Here is a 15,657-nt window from a genome sequence, read left to right as displayed (position 1 = left end):
CGATAAATACTATTTTCTTGATCATCCAAATATGGGGGGTTTACACTGATACTTATTCTTATGTGCTTAGAAATTGAATCAAATCCCTACACACTACACCAATTAGTTTGTCAATTAGTTATTATTATGTATTCAACTAGGTATTTCTATTACACACAAATTCATTCAAGAATAAGCACTATGTAAGGATCTACTACAAAATGAAAGGTATTAAAGCTACATTTTGATGCTTACCATTGTGACATAATGGGTTACAATGGGAGGAGTGGCATTTATATTTTTTCTTTAAATTGTGCTTTAGTATTTATGTTTTACCAAAAACATCATACCCAAGCAAATTGATTGTTTACCCACTAACTGGTTGGCAATCCGGTTGGGGCCCTCTGTCCAGTTCAGGTATTGGGTTCTAACGCATTTATTTTTTTAATGTCACACAATAAACAAATAAGTAAGTAAGTAAGTAAGTAAGTAAGTAAGTAAATAAATAAATAAATAAATAAATAAATTTAAATAAATAAATAAACTTTACTCTTTGTTAGCTGCCGCCCGGAAGTGTGTAATGAATGAGGTCATGCAGAAGGAGGAAACAGATCTCGACAGCTAAGATGGCGGAGGAGCAGCAGGAATCATCACAGGGAGAGATGGAGGGTGAGAGAAACAGTTACGGCGCAACATATCCAACAAACAGCGCGGTCATTTCGCGTGTTAGTGCAGCTCGTACCCATCCGAGTGTCTGCTCGCTGTTCGAGCGGCTGCCCTGTCCCGGGGTAAAGTGTGCTGACATGCAGCGATGCTGGGGAGCCAGAGAGGCCAGAGCTTGTTGGCTAACGTTAGCTAGCTACCATTGCTACACAAAGAAAAATAGCCTTGTTTAGTTACTGACACGGCGACAGTAAATGACAGTCGCAGAGTTTTTCACCTAAGGAAATGTTGAAAGTGTGGGCTTAATGGTAAGGATGGTGCAAGCCATTTCTGTTAGCTAAAAAGACGTTATTCGTCGTGACTCGAATTTGTTTTGTTTTCGCACAGGTCGAGCTAGCCAAGTTTAGCTGAGTGACGGTGGCCGGTGTTGTGGATTAACTTGTTTTCATGTTAACTGCTGACCACGGCCTGAAAGCGTCTGCTCGTGGTGACTGCAGATGTTGACCACGGGAAGAGAAAATATAGCTGCTGTATTGTTGCCTTCATTTTATTTAATATTTAAAACATTGCTTAACCCCATCTGATTTTATTTACCTGAGTGCAGCGGTTTTACCAACCAGAAAAAAACTCACCTGTCCCATTTTAATGTCAAATTAAAAATTAAATGTCAAAGGAGACTAATAAACAAAGTCTGCTCGATGTACATATTCGAAGAATAATTCCGGAGAGAAGAGTTAATATGCAAGATGAATCAAATTATTAAGTTGTTGCTTTTTTCATGGACATGGTCAAAACGCATTGCGGGTGCATTGTGCTTGGATAATATTACCAGACAATCGAGCTGTATTGTTTAAGTTGCATTGGCACAACATCTAACACCTGCATAAACGCACTGTATAGAAACTACAGTGCATGTATGCAGGTAGTTCAGTTGTTCCCTGATAATGATGCGCACACACACACACACCTAACTTTATACAGCGGAAATACTTCATTAACAGTATTTAATGGTGTCATTTTCTGCTGTTTACTGCCACATTTGCTTTATTGTAAATCTGCAGCACTGACCTTCCAACATTCTTCTACTCAAATTTTGACCTGACCAGTTTTTCACTCCTTATAAACACTGGCCCTGTACCAGCTCTGCATCATGCCTGCCTATTGATCTCCCTTTTGAGCATCTATTCCTGAAGCCTGATTCATTTTTCACCTTTTCTCTTACAGGAGTGAACTGCCTCGCATACGACGAGGCCATAATTGCTCAACAGGACAGAATTCAGCAGGAGGTGAGAAATTCCTTTTCATTAGCAAAGGTAATATAAACAAAGTCGACTTATCATTATACTTATGCCTAGCATCAGCATTAACAAGCTTCCAGATTCAACTCATTGTCATTGTCTCATTTCTTTGTTTCCCTAATGATATGCCTTTATTCAATTAAAACCTGATGACCTGCTGAAGCTTTTTAAAGCTTCCTAGTAATTAGCAACCTTGACCTCAACCTGACGAATTATTAAAAAATTGATGATTAATGAAATTGTACAGTTATCACCTAATAATAAAATGAGGTGTTCTGTAAAACAAATATAAACAAACCAAATTTTAGTGGAAGTTTTGTTTAATTACATGTATGAATACACAGCTATTTTTTTGTTGGTCAAAATCATCATCCTTCAAGAGTATAAACACAGCCCACAACTGGTTAGGACAGAATCACTCATGAGTGAAGTTGTTCACAGTGTATGTAATAAATTTGATTTTCTGTGTGTGGGAGTCCAGATAGCCAACAGTAACCCGTTAGTGTCGGACAGACAGGACCTGTCGGTGCTGCAGAGGGAGTATGCTGAGGATGACACGGTTTATCAGCTCAAGATCAAGGTCAGTCAAACTGCATCACCTGCACCCACATCATGGTGCATTTCCTCCACTACGGATGGCATTGTTTCCTCCAGGGCTACAAAACAAAATCATATGGTGTAATTGTCTTTGTTTTGTTGCAGGACCTATACAAAAAATACTCGTACATTCGTAAGACGCGACCAGATGGGAACTGTTTCTACAGAGCCTTTGGTTTCGCACATCTCGAGTCCCTGCTAGATGACAGCAAAGAACTTCAGAAGTGAGTGTCACAGTGCTTACTCTTTGGGCTGTAAGTGGTGCTGCTCTCTAGACTGAAATTCACACCTCTGTCATCTTGGACTGGCACAGTTTCATTTTCTCGTGGCTGCACAGGGTGCCCAGATATTTTTGCATGAACAACAGTCAGCTAACATTAAGGTGTACTGTTGTTGTCTGTTATAGCAAAAAAAAAAAAAATCACTGTTTCTTTGTCAGTTTGTCCTGCACTTTTTTCTGAAATATTAAGAAGCATCATGGAAGATTACTGAGTACATGGTTTTTTTTTTTTGTCTCTTGAGGTTCAAAGCAGTTGCATCTAAAAGTAAACTGGACCTGGTTAATGAAGGCTTCACTGAGTTCACCATTGAAGACTTCCACAACACTGTGAGTTTCCTACACAAGAAGAAAATACATTCATTGTTTATTGCTAACTGACAAACCTAAATGCATTATTCTGAGTTTACTACAGAAGTAGTAGATGATTATTCTGTATATAAAAGTGAACTTTATATATGATGAAGCTTTTTACAATGCTGCTGTTTCATTCATGGTTTATTCTGGTTGTAAAGTACATACAGTGTCTCTTGCATTCTTTTGGACACATAGTTTGAAATGTGTTAGCAGAGTTTACTGTAGTTTGAGTGTTTCTCTGCCACCTCTGAATGGCCATCTGCCAAGTCAGCTTAAGCAGACAGACACTGGATTTTGGCCTGTTGGATTGTAAGTTGGCAAGCTGGACTCGTACATATCAGTCTAATGATGTCAATAATGTCTCTCCTCCAAGTTCATGGACCTGATTGAACTGTGTGAGAAACAGCCGAGCCTGCAGGAGCTGCTGAGCTCCTTCAATGACCAGAACGTGTCGGACTATGTGGTCGTGTACCTGCGGCTGCTCACCTCAGGCTACCTGCAGCGAGAGCATGGCTTCTTCCAGCATTTCATAGAGGGAGGACGCTCTGTCAAGGAGTTCTGTCAGCAGGTGGGTTTCAGAATTTTCACTTTGAAGAGCTTAAAATGAACTTCTGGTTCATGAAAAGGAAAATCTGGGTCTCATAACCATTTTACTGAACCATTCTTTGGTAAACAAGGATGAAAAGTGTATGATCACAATGTACAGTGTCTTTACCATTCATGTTTTACAGTGAAAACTAACTCGCATGCTTGTTTTTTCTTTCTTTTCCAAGGAAGTAGAGCCAATGTCTAAAGAAAGTGACCACATTCACATCATCGCCTTAGCCCAGGCCCTGAACGTATCCATCCTGGTGGAGTACATGGATAGAGGAGAGGGAGGAACAGTCAATCACCACGTCTTCCCCGAAGGCGGTGACCCACGCATCTTCCTCCTCTATAGACCTGGCCATTATGACATCTTGTACAAATAACACTCCTGGCCACAGCCCACCTCATCCTCCTCCTGCTGAACGCTACAGCAGTTGGTTAAAAGAAATAACTTCAGCAGCCACTTTGATGAAGCATACATCTGTGTATGAGATTACACTCATGTATTTGAAAAAATTATAAAATTTAAATCACATTACATGCCTCCCTTACCCCTTTTCGCCCCAGACTCCCAAGTTTTCCCCTCAGTCATCACAAAATGGTTAATTAAAAAAAATCTTTGGAAAAATAGTGACTCCAGGCATTTAGAGTTGTACAGGTTTTTTTTCTTTTGTGGTTGTAAATGTTATCTACTTGCTTTATGTTGGATTCTTTTCCTTTGTTACACTGCGTTTCATTGAGTTTTATTAAAGGGATTTACATCTTATCTCTTGTGTCATGTTTCCATTAGAGTCAGGCTGAATGTAATTCTGATCATTTACATCATCAATTCATGGCTTTTTTTATTAATTGAGAAAAATTGGAAAACTATAATTTCTCTGAAATATCAATGACATCTTCAAATAGCTAAATTTAATTTTGCCCTAAGATATTCAATTTACAATGACAGGTGTGGAAAAGCAGAAAATTATCACATCTGAGAAGGTGTTGGTAATTTATGCTTACGCAATTATCAAAATTGTTAACATTCTCCTAATAGAATAATCCACTGATCATTTTAACACCTCCAAATGTAAAAAATATAGGTGTACAAGAATAGATGCTTCCATTAAAAGTAACACTTATTTGCAAGGCAGTAAGATTATCATCCTAAATCATGCAGGTTCTTTGCAGTGTCGCTGCTGTACATGAAAGCTTTACAGAATCAGAACAAAAAAATAATTGTATAAGTACAAAGCTCAAGACTTTAATATATGGTTAAATCTTGAGATCAATTTCCCACATCAGCCACATTACCAGATAAGATAGTAACTTTTATTTGGTTACTTGATAATCACGATAATCTGCGGAAGTGACTATCGCGTTGTTTTAACCACAAGCATAATGCAGCAGTTAAGTGAGTTCAGAGTGCAGCTGCACTTTGTTTACACTTGCAGTCACACATGCGCAGTCGCATCATGCCGCATAACGTAATCAAAGATCGTCGCCTCCAACAGCAGACGCTGTCTCGCTACCGTTTTGGTGGACGCCAGTAGTCACTGTTTTTGGTACTGCGAAATATGCTCAGAGTGAGAATTCCTTCCTATGACAAAGTGAAAACAAGCGAAGTCCTTGAAGGAAAATGTTTCCACTCTCAAAACCTTTGACATTGTTAAGATGGCGAAGAGTTGCAGCTAGTGTACGGCATCACTCTTCTCTCACAAGTACGTTTAAACCTGGAGCCGCTGTCTAATTTAAGCTAGCTATGTTGACTGACATGTTTCTGTATCGGTTACTGCAGGTACCACACGGCACTGCAGCTAACTAAGCTAGCTAGCAACTACAGTGGGTTAGCTGTATGTGAATGAATCCATACATTTAAAGGGATTTTGAAAGAAACGAACATGTTACTTCATGTTAACTGCAATTCTGTGCTGAAGTCAGTTTAATTCAAGAGTTAAAGTATGTTGCTTCTGTTTATGTCACAAGCAGTGTGAATCATTAGACAAACTTCAAATCACAATAAAATTACATTGACATTTTCATGCCAAATACAGTAAGATCCAAGGTCCTTAGTAAATATCTTGAATCTTGTGAAATTGTCTTTTTATAAACATAAGACACATTGACCTCCCAGATTGAAGTCCCTCAATATGAGGGACCATGCAGGCACAGAGGATGGTTGTATCTGTGTTTCACTATTATTCACTAAATCTAATTCAGTCTGTTTTTCTGTGTAGCTGAACTGATAGAAAACATGGATAAGAAAGCAACCTGGGACCGTTTCTACACTGAGAACAATAGCAGGACACCCACCTTCAAGAACTTTGAGTGGTTCTTTGGCTTTGATTCTGTGCGAGACTTCATCATGCCCCTCTTACAGACTAAGTCTCACCCAGATGCTCTGCTCCAAGTCCTGGATATGGGCTGTGGCACTTCAGCTCTGGGGCCCTGCATTTACAGACATTCTCCTCTTCCAGTCCGGGTCACTTGTGCCGACATTTCCCCCATAGCTGTGCGCCTAATGCAGGAACACATTCAAGCTAAAGCCATTCAACCTAACAATGTTTCCTCTCAGCTTGAGTTTGTAGAGCTGGACTGCACACATATTCACAAGCACTATGGTTCTAGCAGTGTGGACCTGATAGTTGACAAGGGCACCACAGATGCCTTGTTGAGGTCTAAGGAAGGGAAAGGGAAGGCTGCCCTGGTGCTGAAGCAGTGTTTGAAGGTGTTGCGGAGCTCAGGGTCTCTGCTCCAGTTCTCTGATGAGGACCCTGATGCCAGACTGCTGTGGCTGGAGACAGAAGCTCAGGAGCCGGGGGTGATGGCAGCAGATGTTGGGGTGCAAGAGGTTGGGGAATTAAGGGGGGTGTGTTACTACTGCTACCAAGTGACTCCTCGCTGTATTGTACAGGAGTAACTTTCTATGTGTGTATGGTCATAATGTGAAATGAATAAATTATTGAAAATGATTGTAAAAAAAAAATTAAAAAATGCATATATCTTTTTTCTTGACTCACTTGCACCACATTATTGATATTTGTTTTATCTATATATGTGTCAACTCCAAGGCAAATTATGTGTATACGTACAGTGTAATACATTAAGGCAAAATATGTTGAATGCATATAGAGTATGTGTAGAGCAAGCACTCTCATTCCTTCTCATTACTTGTTACACACTGCCATCTAGTGGCCAGCAGACTGTCTCATCCAGCAACTGACAATTTTAAAATACACATGTTTTTTCTCAAGGAGGCTTAGGGAGTTCAATGCAAATGGACCAAAAAAGATGAATAAAAAGAAAGCATTACCACTATGACAACATATAGGGTATGTCTATTTAGTCTTCACTAACACAAGCAGCTATCATTACCATGCGTGGCTACAGCTATAGCTTTCTATTTTTATCTGTCCTGAGAAAACTTTGCAGAAGCACGGTTAGCACTCATCCTCAGTGTGTTTTCTCATGTACCATGGGAAAACATGTATAACATTACATGTAGAAATGAAATATGGTTACTCAAGGACTGATTGGGAGGGGCTTTGGGGTACTGGTCAGGGTGTCTAAGGTGCTGAGGATGGTCACAGCTTGAGGGAAGAAGCTGTTGCGTAGCCTGGTAGAGGAGGTCACGATGCTCCGGTACTTCCTGTTGTTATGGTAGGAGGGTGAAGAGGTTGTGGTGCTGAAGACTTGCACTGTACTTCAGTGATATGCTGTTTGGAGGAACTGTAGCTCATTACAATTTGTCACTGTTCAAGGCCAATTGAACAACTTACCAATTTTATCAGACCATTTAAAGAGGTCCATCATGCCAATTCTACTTGTTTACCTTCTCCTCAATAGTCTGCTGGTCATAACATAAAGACACCAGGAGACATGACCTGCCCTCCTCATTTTCTGTGTCCTCTTGGTCATTGCAACTCTCATCCTGTTGTTTGTGTCCATCTACGTGTGTAGTCTGCTACAGTGCATCAGGTATTGTCTATGCTGGAATATTCTTAGGCTCTGCAACCTGACTACGGGCAAGAATCCCATTGTATGGTGTTTTTATGCCTTACTATACTTTGATTTTTTATAACTTACTGTAGTATGACATTTTTATACTTTAGTAAGGTATAAAAGGTGATACTATAGTATGACCTTTTTATACCTTACTATACTATGGCGTTTTTATAACTTACTATAGTATGACATTTTTGAACCTAAGTAAAGTATAAAAGGTCATATTATACTATGTTGTTTTTATGCCTGACTATACTATGACGTTTTTATACCTTACTATACTATGACCTTTTTATACCTTACTATACTATGACGTTTTTATACTTTACTATAGTATGAAATTTTTATACCTTAGTAAATTATAAAAGGTCTTACTGTACTATGACATTTGTATGCCTTACTATAGTATGACCTTTTTATACCCTGCTATAGTATGACATTTTTATACCTTAGTAAATTATAAAAGGTCATCATAAATTATTTTGTTTTTATGCCTTACTATACTATGATGTTTCTATGCCTTACTATACTATGATGTTTTATACCTTACTATAGTATGACCTTTTTATACCCTGCTATAGTATGACATTTTTATACCATAGTAAATTATAAAAGGTCATCATAAATTATTTTGTTTTTATGCCTTACTATACTATGACGTTTCTATGCCTTACTATACTATGATGTTTTATACCTTACTATAGTATGACCTTTTTATACCTTACCATACTAAGTTGTTTTTATGCCTTACTATATTACGCCTTACTATACTATGTTGTCTTTATGCCTTACTATAGTATTACGGATTAATGCCTTACTATACGATGACTTTTTTATGCCTTCCTGTACTATGACATATTATACCTTACTTTACTCTGACATTTTTATGACTCACCGTACTTGATATTTTTATACCTGACTAAACTATTACCCTTTTATGCCTTACTATTCTATGTCTTTTTTATGCCTTACTATACTAACCCTTACTATACTATGACGTTTTTTTTATAACTTACTATAATATGACCTTACTATACCTTATTATAGTATGACCTTTTTATTCCTTACTATACTATGTTGGTTTTATGCCTTACTATACAATAGCATTTTATGCTTTAATATACTATGACTTTTTATACCTTACTATAGTATGACCTTTTTATACCCTGCTAGGGTATGACATTTTTATACCTTGGTAAAGTATAAAAGGTCATCCTAAACTATGTTGTTTTTATGCCTTACTATACTATGACGTTTTTATGCCTTACTATACTATGACGTTTTTATGCCTTACTATACTATGATGATTTTATACCTTACTATAGTATGACCTTTTTATACTTTACCATATTAAGTTTTTTTATGCGTTACTATACTACGCCTTACTATACTATGTTGTTTTTATGCCTTACTATAGTATTACGGATTAATGCCTTACTATACTATGACATTTTTATGACTCACCATACTTTGATATTTTTATACCTGACTAAACTATTACCCTTTTAAGCCTTACTATTCTATGTCTTTTTTATGCCTTACTATACTAACCCTTACTATACTATGACGTTTTTTTTATAACTTACTATAATATGACCTTACTATACCTTATTATAGTATGACCTTTTTATTCCTTACTATACTATGTTGGTTTTATGCCTTACTATACAATGGCATTTTATGCTTTAATATACTATGACTTTTTATACCTTACTATAGTATGACCTTTTTATACCCTGCTAGGGTATGACATTTTTATACCTTGGTAAAGTATAAAAGGTCATCCTAAACTATGTTGTTTTTATGCCTTACTATACTATGACGTTTTTATGCCTTACTATACTATGACGTTTTTATGCCTTACTATACTATGATGATTTTATACCTTACTATAGTATGACCTTTTTATACTTTACCATATTAAGTTTTTTTATGCGTTACTATACTACGCCTTACTATACTATGTTGTTTTTATGCCTTACTATAGTATTACGGATTAATGCCTTACTATACTATGACATTTTTATGACTCACCATACTTTGATATTTTTATACCTGACTAAACTATTACCCTTTTATGCCTTACTATTCTATGTCTTTTTTATGCCTTACTATACTAAACCTTACTATACTATGACGTTTTTATAACTTACTATAATATGTCCTCATTATACCTTATTATAGTATGACCTTTTTATTCCTTACTATACTATGTTGGTTTTATGCCTTACTATACTAAGCCTTACTATACTATGTTGTTTTTATTCCTTACTAAACAATGGCATTTTATGCTTTAATATACTATGATCTTTTTATACCCTGCTATAGTATGACATTTTTGAACCTAAGTAAAGTATAAAAGGTCATACTATACTATGACGTTTTTATACCTTAGTAAGTAATGAAAGGTCATACAATAGTATGACCTTTATACCTGACTATACTATGACGTTTTTATACCTTACTATACTATGACGTTTTTATACCTTACTATACTAAGTCATTTTATGCCTTACTATACTATGACGTTTTTATGCCTTACTATAGTATTACGGATTAATGCCTTACTATACTATGACTTTTTTATGCCTTCCTGTACTATGACATATTATACCTTACTTTACTCTGACATTTTTATGACTCAACATACTTTGATATTTTTATACCTGACTAAACTATTACTCTTTTATTTATTTATGCCTTACTATTCTATGTCTTTTTTATGCCTTACTATACTAAACCTTACTATACTATTACGTTTTTATAACTTACTATAATATGACCTTATTAGTGCCACGGGTGCTCAGCTCCGAGGCACTCCTCTACAGCTAGAATAGCTGAGAGGAGTGCCTCGGGGCACTCCTCCACTATTTCGGGTTTATTATTCTTCCGCCAAATTTCGGCGCGTAACTTGTCCCGCAGCTTTGAGAAAACCCCGGTAATATAGACATCAAAACGTGCGTCTTGATCCGGAAAGGGGTGCTATGACTTTTGGTGTTAAAATTCCAATTTTTCCCAAAGTTATTCTCAAAAAACTGGGAATAAATAATGCATTAGAAATGCATTGGAATTTTCTTTAGAAACCCATCTTTTTTCTACAAAATTGCAACTTTTTTCTGAGTCACCCAGCTCTCTCATACCTGCACGTAGAAATGTGATTCCAACTATAAAATGCCAAAAAAAGTCATATTATAGTAGAGCATAAAAATGGCAAAAAACGTCATAGTATAGTATTGCATAAAATTTCAAAAAATGTCATAGTATACTAAGGCATAAAAATGACAAAAAAACGTCATAGTATAGTCAAGCACAAAACGTCACAGTATAGTAAGACATAAAAATGCCAAAAAAAGTCATATTCTAGTAGAGCATAAAAATGGCAAAAAACGTCATAGTATAGTCAGGCACAAAACGTCACAGTATAGTAAGGCATAAAAATGCAGAAAAAATACATATTATAGTAGAGCATAAAAATGGCAAAAAACGTCATAGTATAGTCAGGCACAAAACGTCACAGTATAGTAAGGCATAAAAATGCAGAAAAAATACATATTATAGTAGAGCATAAAAATTTCAAAAAATGTCATAGTATAGTAGAGCATAAAAATGGCAAAAAACGTCATAGTATAGTCAGGCACAAAACGTCATAGTATAGTATGGCATAAAATTTCAAAAAACGTCATAGTACAATAAGGCATAAAAATGCCAAAAAACATGATAGTATAGTCAGGCACAAAACGTCATAGTATAGTATGGCATAAAATTTCAAAAAAACATCATAGTATAATAAGGCATAAAAATGGTAAAAACGTCATAGTATAGTATGGCATAAAATTTCAAAAAATGTCATAGTATACTAAGGCATAAAAATGACAAAAAAAACGTGATAGTATAGTCAGGCACAAAACGTCACAGTATAGTAAGGCATAAAAATGCCAAAAAAAGTCATATTCTAGTAGAGCATAAAAATGGCAAAAAACGTCATAGTAAAGTCAGGCACAAAACGTCACAGTATAGTAAGGCAGAAAAATGCCAAAAAAAACCGATATTATAGTAGAACATAAAAATGGCAAAAAACGTCATAGTATAATATGGCATAAAATTTCAAAAAACGTCATAGTATAATAAGGCATAAAAATGACAAAAAAAACATCATATTATAGTCAGGCACAAAACGTCACAGTATAGTAAGGCAAAAAAATGCCAAAAAAAGTCATATTATACTAGAGCATAAAAATGTCAAAAAACGTCATAGTATTGTATGGCATAAAATTTCAAAAAATGTCATAGTATACTAAGGCATAAAAATGACAAAAAAACGTCATAGTATAGTCAGGCACAAAACGTCACAGTATAGTAAGGCATAAAAATGCCAAAAAGAGTCATATTCTAGTAGAGCATAAAAATGGCAAAAAACGTCATAGTATAGTATGGCATAAAATTTCAAAAAACGTCATAGTATCATAAGGCATAAAAATGGCAAAAAACGTCATAGTATAGTCAGGCACAAAACGTCACAGTATAGTAAGGGAAAAAAATGCCAAAAAAGTCATATTATAGTAGAGCATAAAAATGTCAAAAAACGTCATAGTATTGTATGGCATAAAATTTCAAAAAAACATCATAGTATAATAAGGCACTAAAATGGCAAAAAACGTTATAGTATAGTATGGCATAAAATTTCAAAAAAATGTCATAGTATACTAAGGCATAAAAATGACAAAAAACGTCATAGTACAGTATGGCATAAAATTTAAAAAAACATCATAGTATACTAAGGCATAAAAATGGCAAAAAACGTCATAGTATTGTATGGCATAAAATTTCAAAAAAACATCATAGTATTGTATGGCATAAAATTTCAAAAAAACATCATAGTATAATAAGGCATAAAAATGGCAAAAAACGTCATAGTATAGTATGGCATAACATTTCAAAAAAACATCATAGTATAATAAGGCATAAAAATGGCAAAAAACATTATAGTATAGTCAGGCATAAAATTTCAAAAAATTTCATGGTATACTAAGGCATAAAAATGACAAACAAACGTCATAGTATAGTATGGCATAAAATTTCAAAAAATGTCATAGTATACTAAGGCATAAAAATGACATAAAAAACGTCATAGTATAGTCAGGCACAATACGTCACAGTATAGTAAGGCAAATAAATGCCAAAAAAAGTCATATAATAGTAAAGCATAAAAATGTCAAAAAACATCATAGTATTGTATGGCATAAAATTTCAAAAAATGTCATAGTATACCAAGGCATAAATATGACAAAAAAACGGCATAGTATAGTCAGGCACAAAACGTCACAGTATAGTAAGGTAAAAAAAAATGCCAAAAAAAGTCATATTCTAGTAGAGCATAAAAATGGCAAAAAACGTCATAGTAAAGTCAGGCACAAAACGTCACAGTATAGTAAGGCATAAAAGATGCCAAAAAAATACATATTATAGTAGAGCATAAAAATGGCAAAAAACGTCACAGTATAGTATGGCATAAAATTTCAAAAAACGTCATAGTATAACAAGGCATAAAAATAGCAAAAAACGTCATATTATAGTCAGTCAGAAAACGTCACAGTATAGTAAGGCATAAAAATGCCAAAAAAATACATATTATAGTAGAGCATAAAAATGGCAAAAAACGTCATAGTATAGTATGGCATAAAATTTCAAAAAACGTCATAGTATAATAAGGCATAAAAATGGCAAAAGATGTCATAGTATAGTCAGGCACAAAACGTCACAGTATAGTAAGGTAAAAAAATGCCAAAAAAAGTCATATTATAGTAGAGCATAAAAATGGCAAAAAATATCATAGTATAGTATGGCATAAAATTTCAAAAAACATCATAGTATATCAAGTCATAGAAGTGGCAAAAAACATCATAGTATAGTATGGCATAAAATTTCAAAAAACGTCATAGTATGATAAGGCATAAAAATGGCAAAAAACGTCATAGTATAGTCAGGCACAAAACGTCACAGTATAGTAAGGCATAAAAATGCCAAAAAAATACATATTATAGTAGAGCATAAAAATGTCAAGAAACGTCATAGTATAGTATGGCATAAAATTAAAAAAAACGTCATAGTATAATAAGTCATAAAAATGGCGAAAAACGTCATAGTATAGTCAGGCACAAAACGTCACAGTATAATAAGGCATAAAAATGCCAAAAAAAATCATATTATAGTAGAGCATAAAAATGTCAAAAAACGTCATAGTATAGTATGGCATAAAATTAAAAAAACGTCATAGTATAATAAGGCATAAAAATGGCAAAAAACATCATAGTATAGTCAGGCACAAAACGTCACAGTATAATAAGGCATAAAAATGGCAAAAAAAATACATATTATAGTAGAGCATAAAAATGTCAAAAAACGTCATAGTATAGTATGGCATAAAATTAAAAAAACGTCATAGTATAATAAGGCATAAAAATGGCAAAAAACATCATAGTATAGTCAGGCACAAAATGTCACAGTATAGTAAGGCATAAAAATGCCAAAAAAATACATATTATAGTAGAGCATAAAAATGTCAAAAAACGTCATAGTATAGTATGGCATAAAATTTCAAAAAACGTCATAGTATAATAAGGCATAAAAATGGCAAAAAACGTCATAGTATAGTCAGGCACAAAACTTCACAGTATAGTAAGGCATAAAAATGGCAAAAAAATACATATTATAGTAGAGCATAAAAATGGCAAAAAACGTCACAGTATAGTATGGCATAAAATTTCAAAAAACGTCATAGTATAATAAGGCATAAAAATGGCAAAAAACGTCATAGTATAGTCAGGCACAAAACGTCACAGTATAGTAAGGCATAAAAATGCCAAAAAAAATCATATTATAGTAGAGCATAAAAATGGCAAAAAACGTCACAGTATAGTATGGCATAAAATTTAAAAAAAACATCATAATATAATAAGGCATAAAAATGGCAAAAAACGTCATAGTATAGTCAGGCACAAAACATCACAGTATAGTAAGGCATAAAAATGCCAAAAAAAATCATATTATAGTAGAGCATAAAAATGTCAAAAAACGTCATAGTATTGTAGGGCATAAAATTAAAAAAAAACATCATAGTATAATAAGGCATAAAAATGGCAAAAAACGTCATAGTATAGTATGGCATAAAATTTCAAAAAATGTCATAGTATACTAAGGCATAAAAATGGCAAAAAACGTCATAGTATAGTCAGGCACAAAACGTCACAGTATAGTAAGGCATAAAAATGCCAAAAAAATACATATTATAGTAGAGCATAAAAATGTCAAGAAACGTCATAGTATAGTAAGGCATAAAAATGCCAAAAAAATACATATTATAGTAGAGCATAAAAATGTCAAGAAACGTCATAGTATAGTATGGCATAAAATTTAAAAAAACGTCATAGTATAATAAGTCATAAAAATGGCAAAAAACATCATAGTATAGTCAGGCACAAAACGTCACAGTATAGTAAGGCATAAAAATGCCAAAAAAATACATATTATAGTAGAGCATAAAAATGGCAAAAAACGTCATAGTATAGTATGGCATAAAATTTCAAAAAATGTCATAGTATAATAAGGCATAAAAATGGCAAAAAACTTCATAGTATAGTCAGGCACAAAACGTCACAGTATAGTAAGGCATAAAAATGCCAAAAAAATACATATTATAGTAGAGCATAAAAATGTCAAGAAACGTCATAGTATAGTAAGGCATAAAAATGCCAAAAAAAATCATATTATAGTAGAGCATAAAAATGGCAAAAAACGTCATAGTATAGTATGGCATAAAATTTCAAAAAACGTCATATTATAATAAGGCATAAAAATGTCGAAAAACGTCATAGTATAGTCAGGCACAAAACGTCACAGTATAGTAAGGCATAA

The 15,657-nt window shown here is 34.2% G+C and overlaps 2 protein-coding genes across 3 annotated transcripts; both read left to right on the top strand.

Annotated features, from left to right (window-relative positions):
- The first annotated feature begins 530 nt into the window (after positions 1–530).
- Positions 531–4,525, top strand: otub1b (OTU deubiquitinase, ubiquitin aldehyde binding 1b). 2 transcript variants are annotated; one of them, XM_056369860.1, is made up of 7 exons: positions 531–648; positions 1,867–1,955; positions 2,422–2,520; positions 2,643–2,761; positions 3,060–3,144; positions 3,545–3,739; positions 3,945–4,525. In XM_056369860.1, the coding sequence occupies exons 1-7, from the start codon at positions 564–566 to the stop codon at positions 4,140–4,142; spliced, it is 870 nt and encodes a 289-aa protein (XP_056225835.1). In that variant the 5' UTR covers positions 531–563; the 3' UTR covers positions 4,143–4,525. The 2 variants fall into 2 exon arrangements, with proteins under 2 accessions (XP_056225835.1, XP_056225836.1); XM_056369861.1 differs by having other exon boundaries at positions 532–648; positions 1,867–1,928.
- A 734-nt stretch (positions 4,526–5,259) lies between these two features.
- On the top strand, positions 5,260–6,756 carry cskmt (citrate synthase lysine methyltransferase). Its single transcript, XM_056369862.1, has 2 exons — positions 5,260–5,462; positions 5,979–6,756. The coding sequence occupies exons 1-2, from the start codon at positions 5,381–5,383 to the stop codon at positions 6,659–6,661; spliced, it is 765 nt and encodes a 254-aa protein (XP_056225837.1). The 5' UTR covers positions 5,260–5,380; the 3' UTR covers positions 6,662–6,756.
- The last annotated feature ends 8,901 nt before the right edge of the window (positions 6,757–15,657 follow it).

The sequence above is a fragment of the Seriola aureovittata genome, chromosome 23 (genome assembly GCF_021018895.1).
Source record: "Seriola aureovittata isolate HTS-2021-v1 ecotype China chromosome 23, ASM2101889v1, whole genome shotgun sequence".
NCBI classification, from domain to species: Eukaryota; Metazoa; Chordata; class Actinopteri; order Carangiformes; family Carangidae; genus Seriola; species Seriola aureovittata.
The sequence above is the reverse complement of the archived record's forward strand: the minus strand, read 5'-3'. Positions and strand labels throughout refer to the sequence as shown.

Excerpts from the sequence above, each read along its gene's own strand:
- otub1b (XM_056369860.1), top strand. The coding sequence starts at position 564 with ATGAGGTCATGCAGAAGGAGGAAACAGATCTCGACAGCTAAGATGGCG. Across the intron at positions 649-1,866 it reads ATCACAGGGAGAGATGGAGG|GAGTGAACTGCCTCGCATAC; the intron begins GTGAGAGAAACA and ends TTTCTCTTACAG. Across the intron at positions 2,762-3,059 it reads GACAGCAAAGAACTTCAGAA|GTTCAAAGCAGTTGCATCTA; the intron begins GTGAGTGTCACA and ends TTGTCTCTTGAG.
- cskmt (XM_056369862.1), top strand. The coding sequence starts at position 5,381 with ATGTTTCCACTCTCAAAACCTTTGACATTGTTAAGATGGCGAAGAGTT. Across the intron at positions 5,463-5,978 it reads GCATCACTCTTCTCTCACAA|CTGAACTGATAGAAAACATG; the intron begins GTACGTTTAAAC and ends TTTTCTGTGTAG.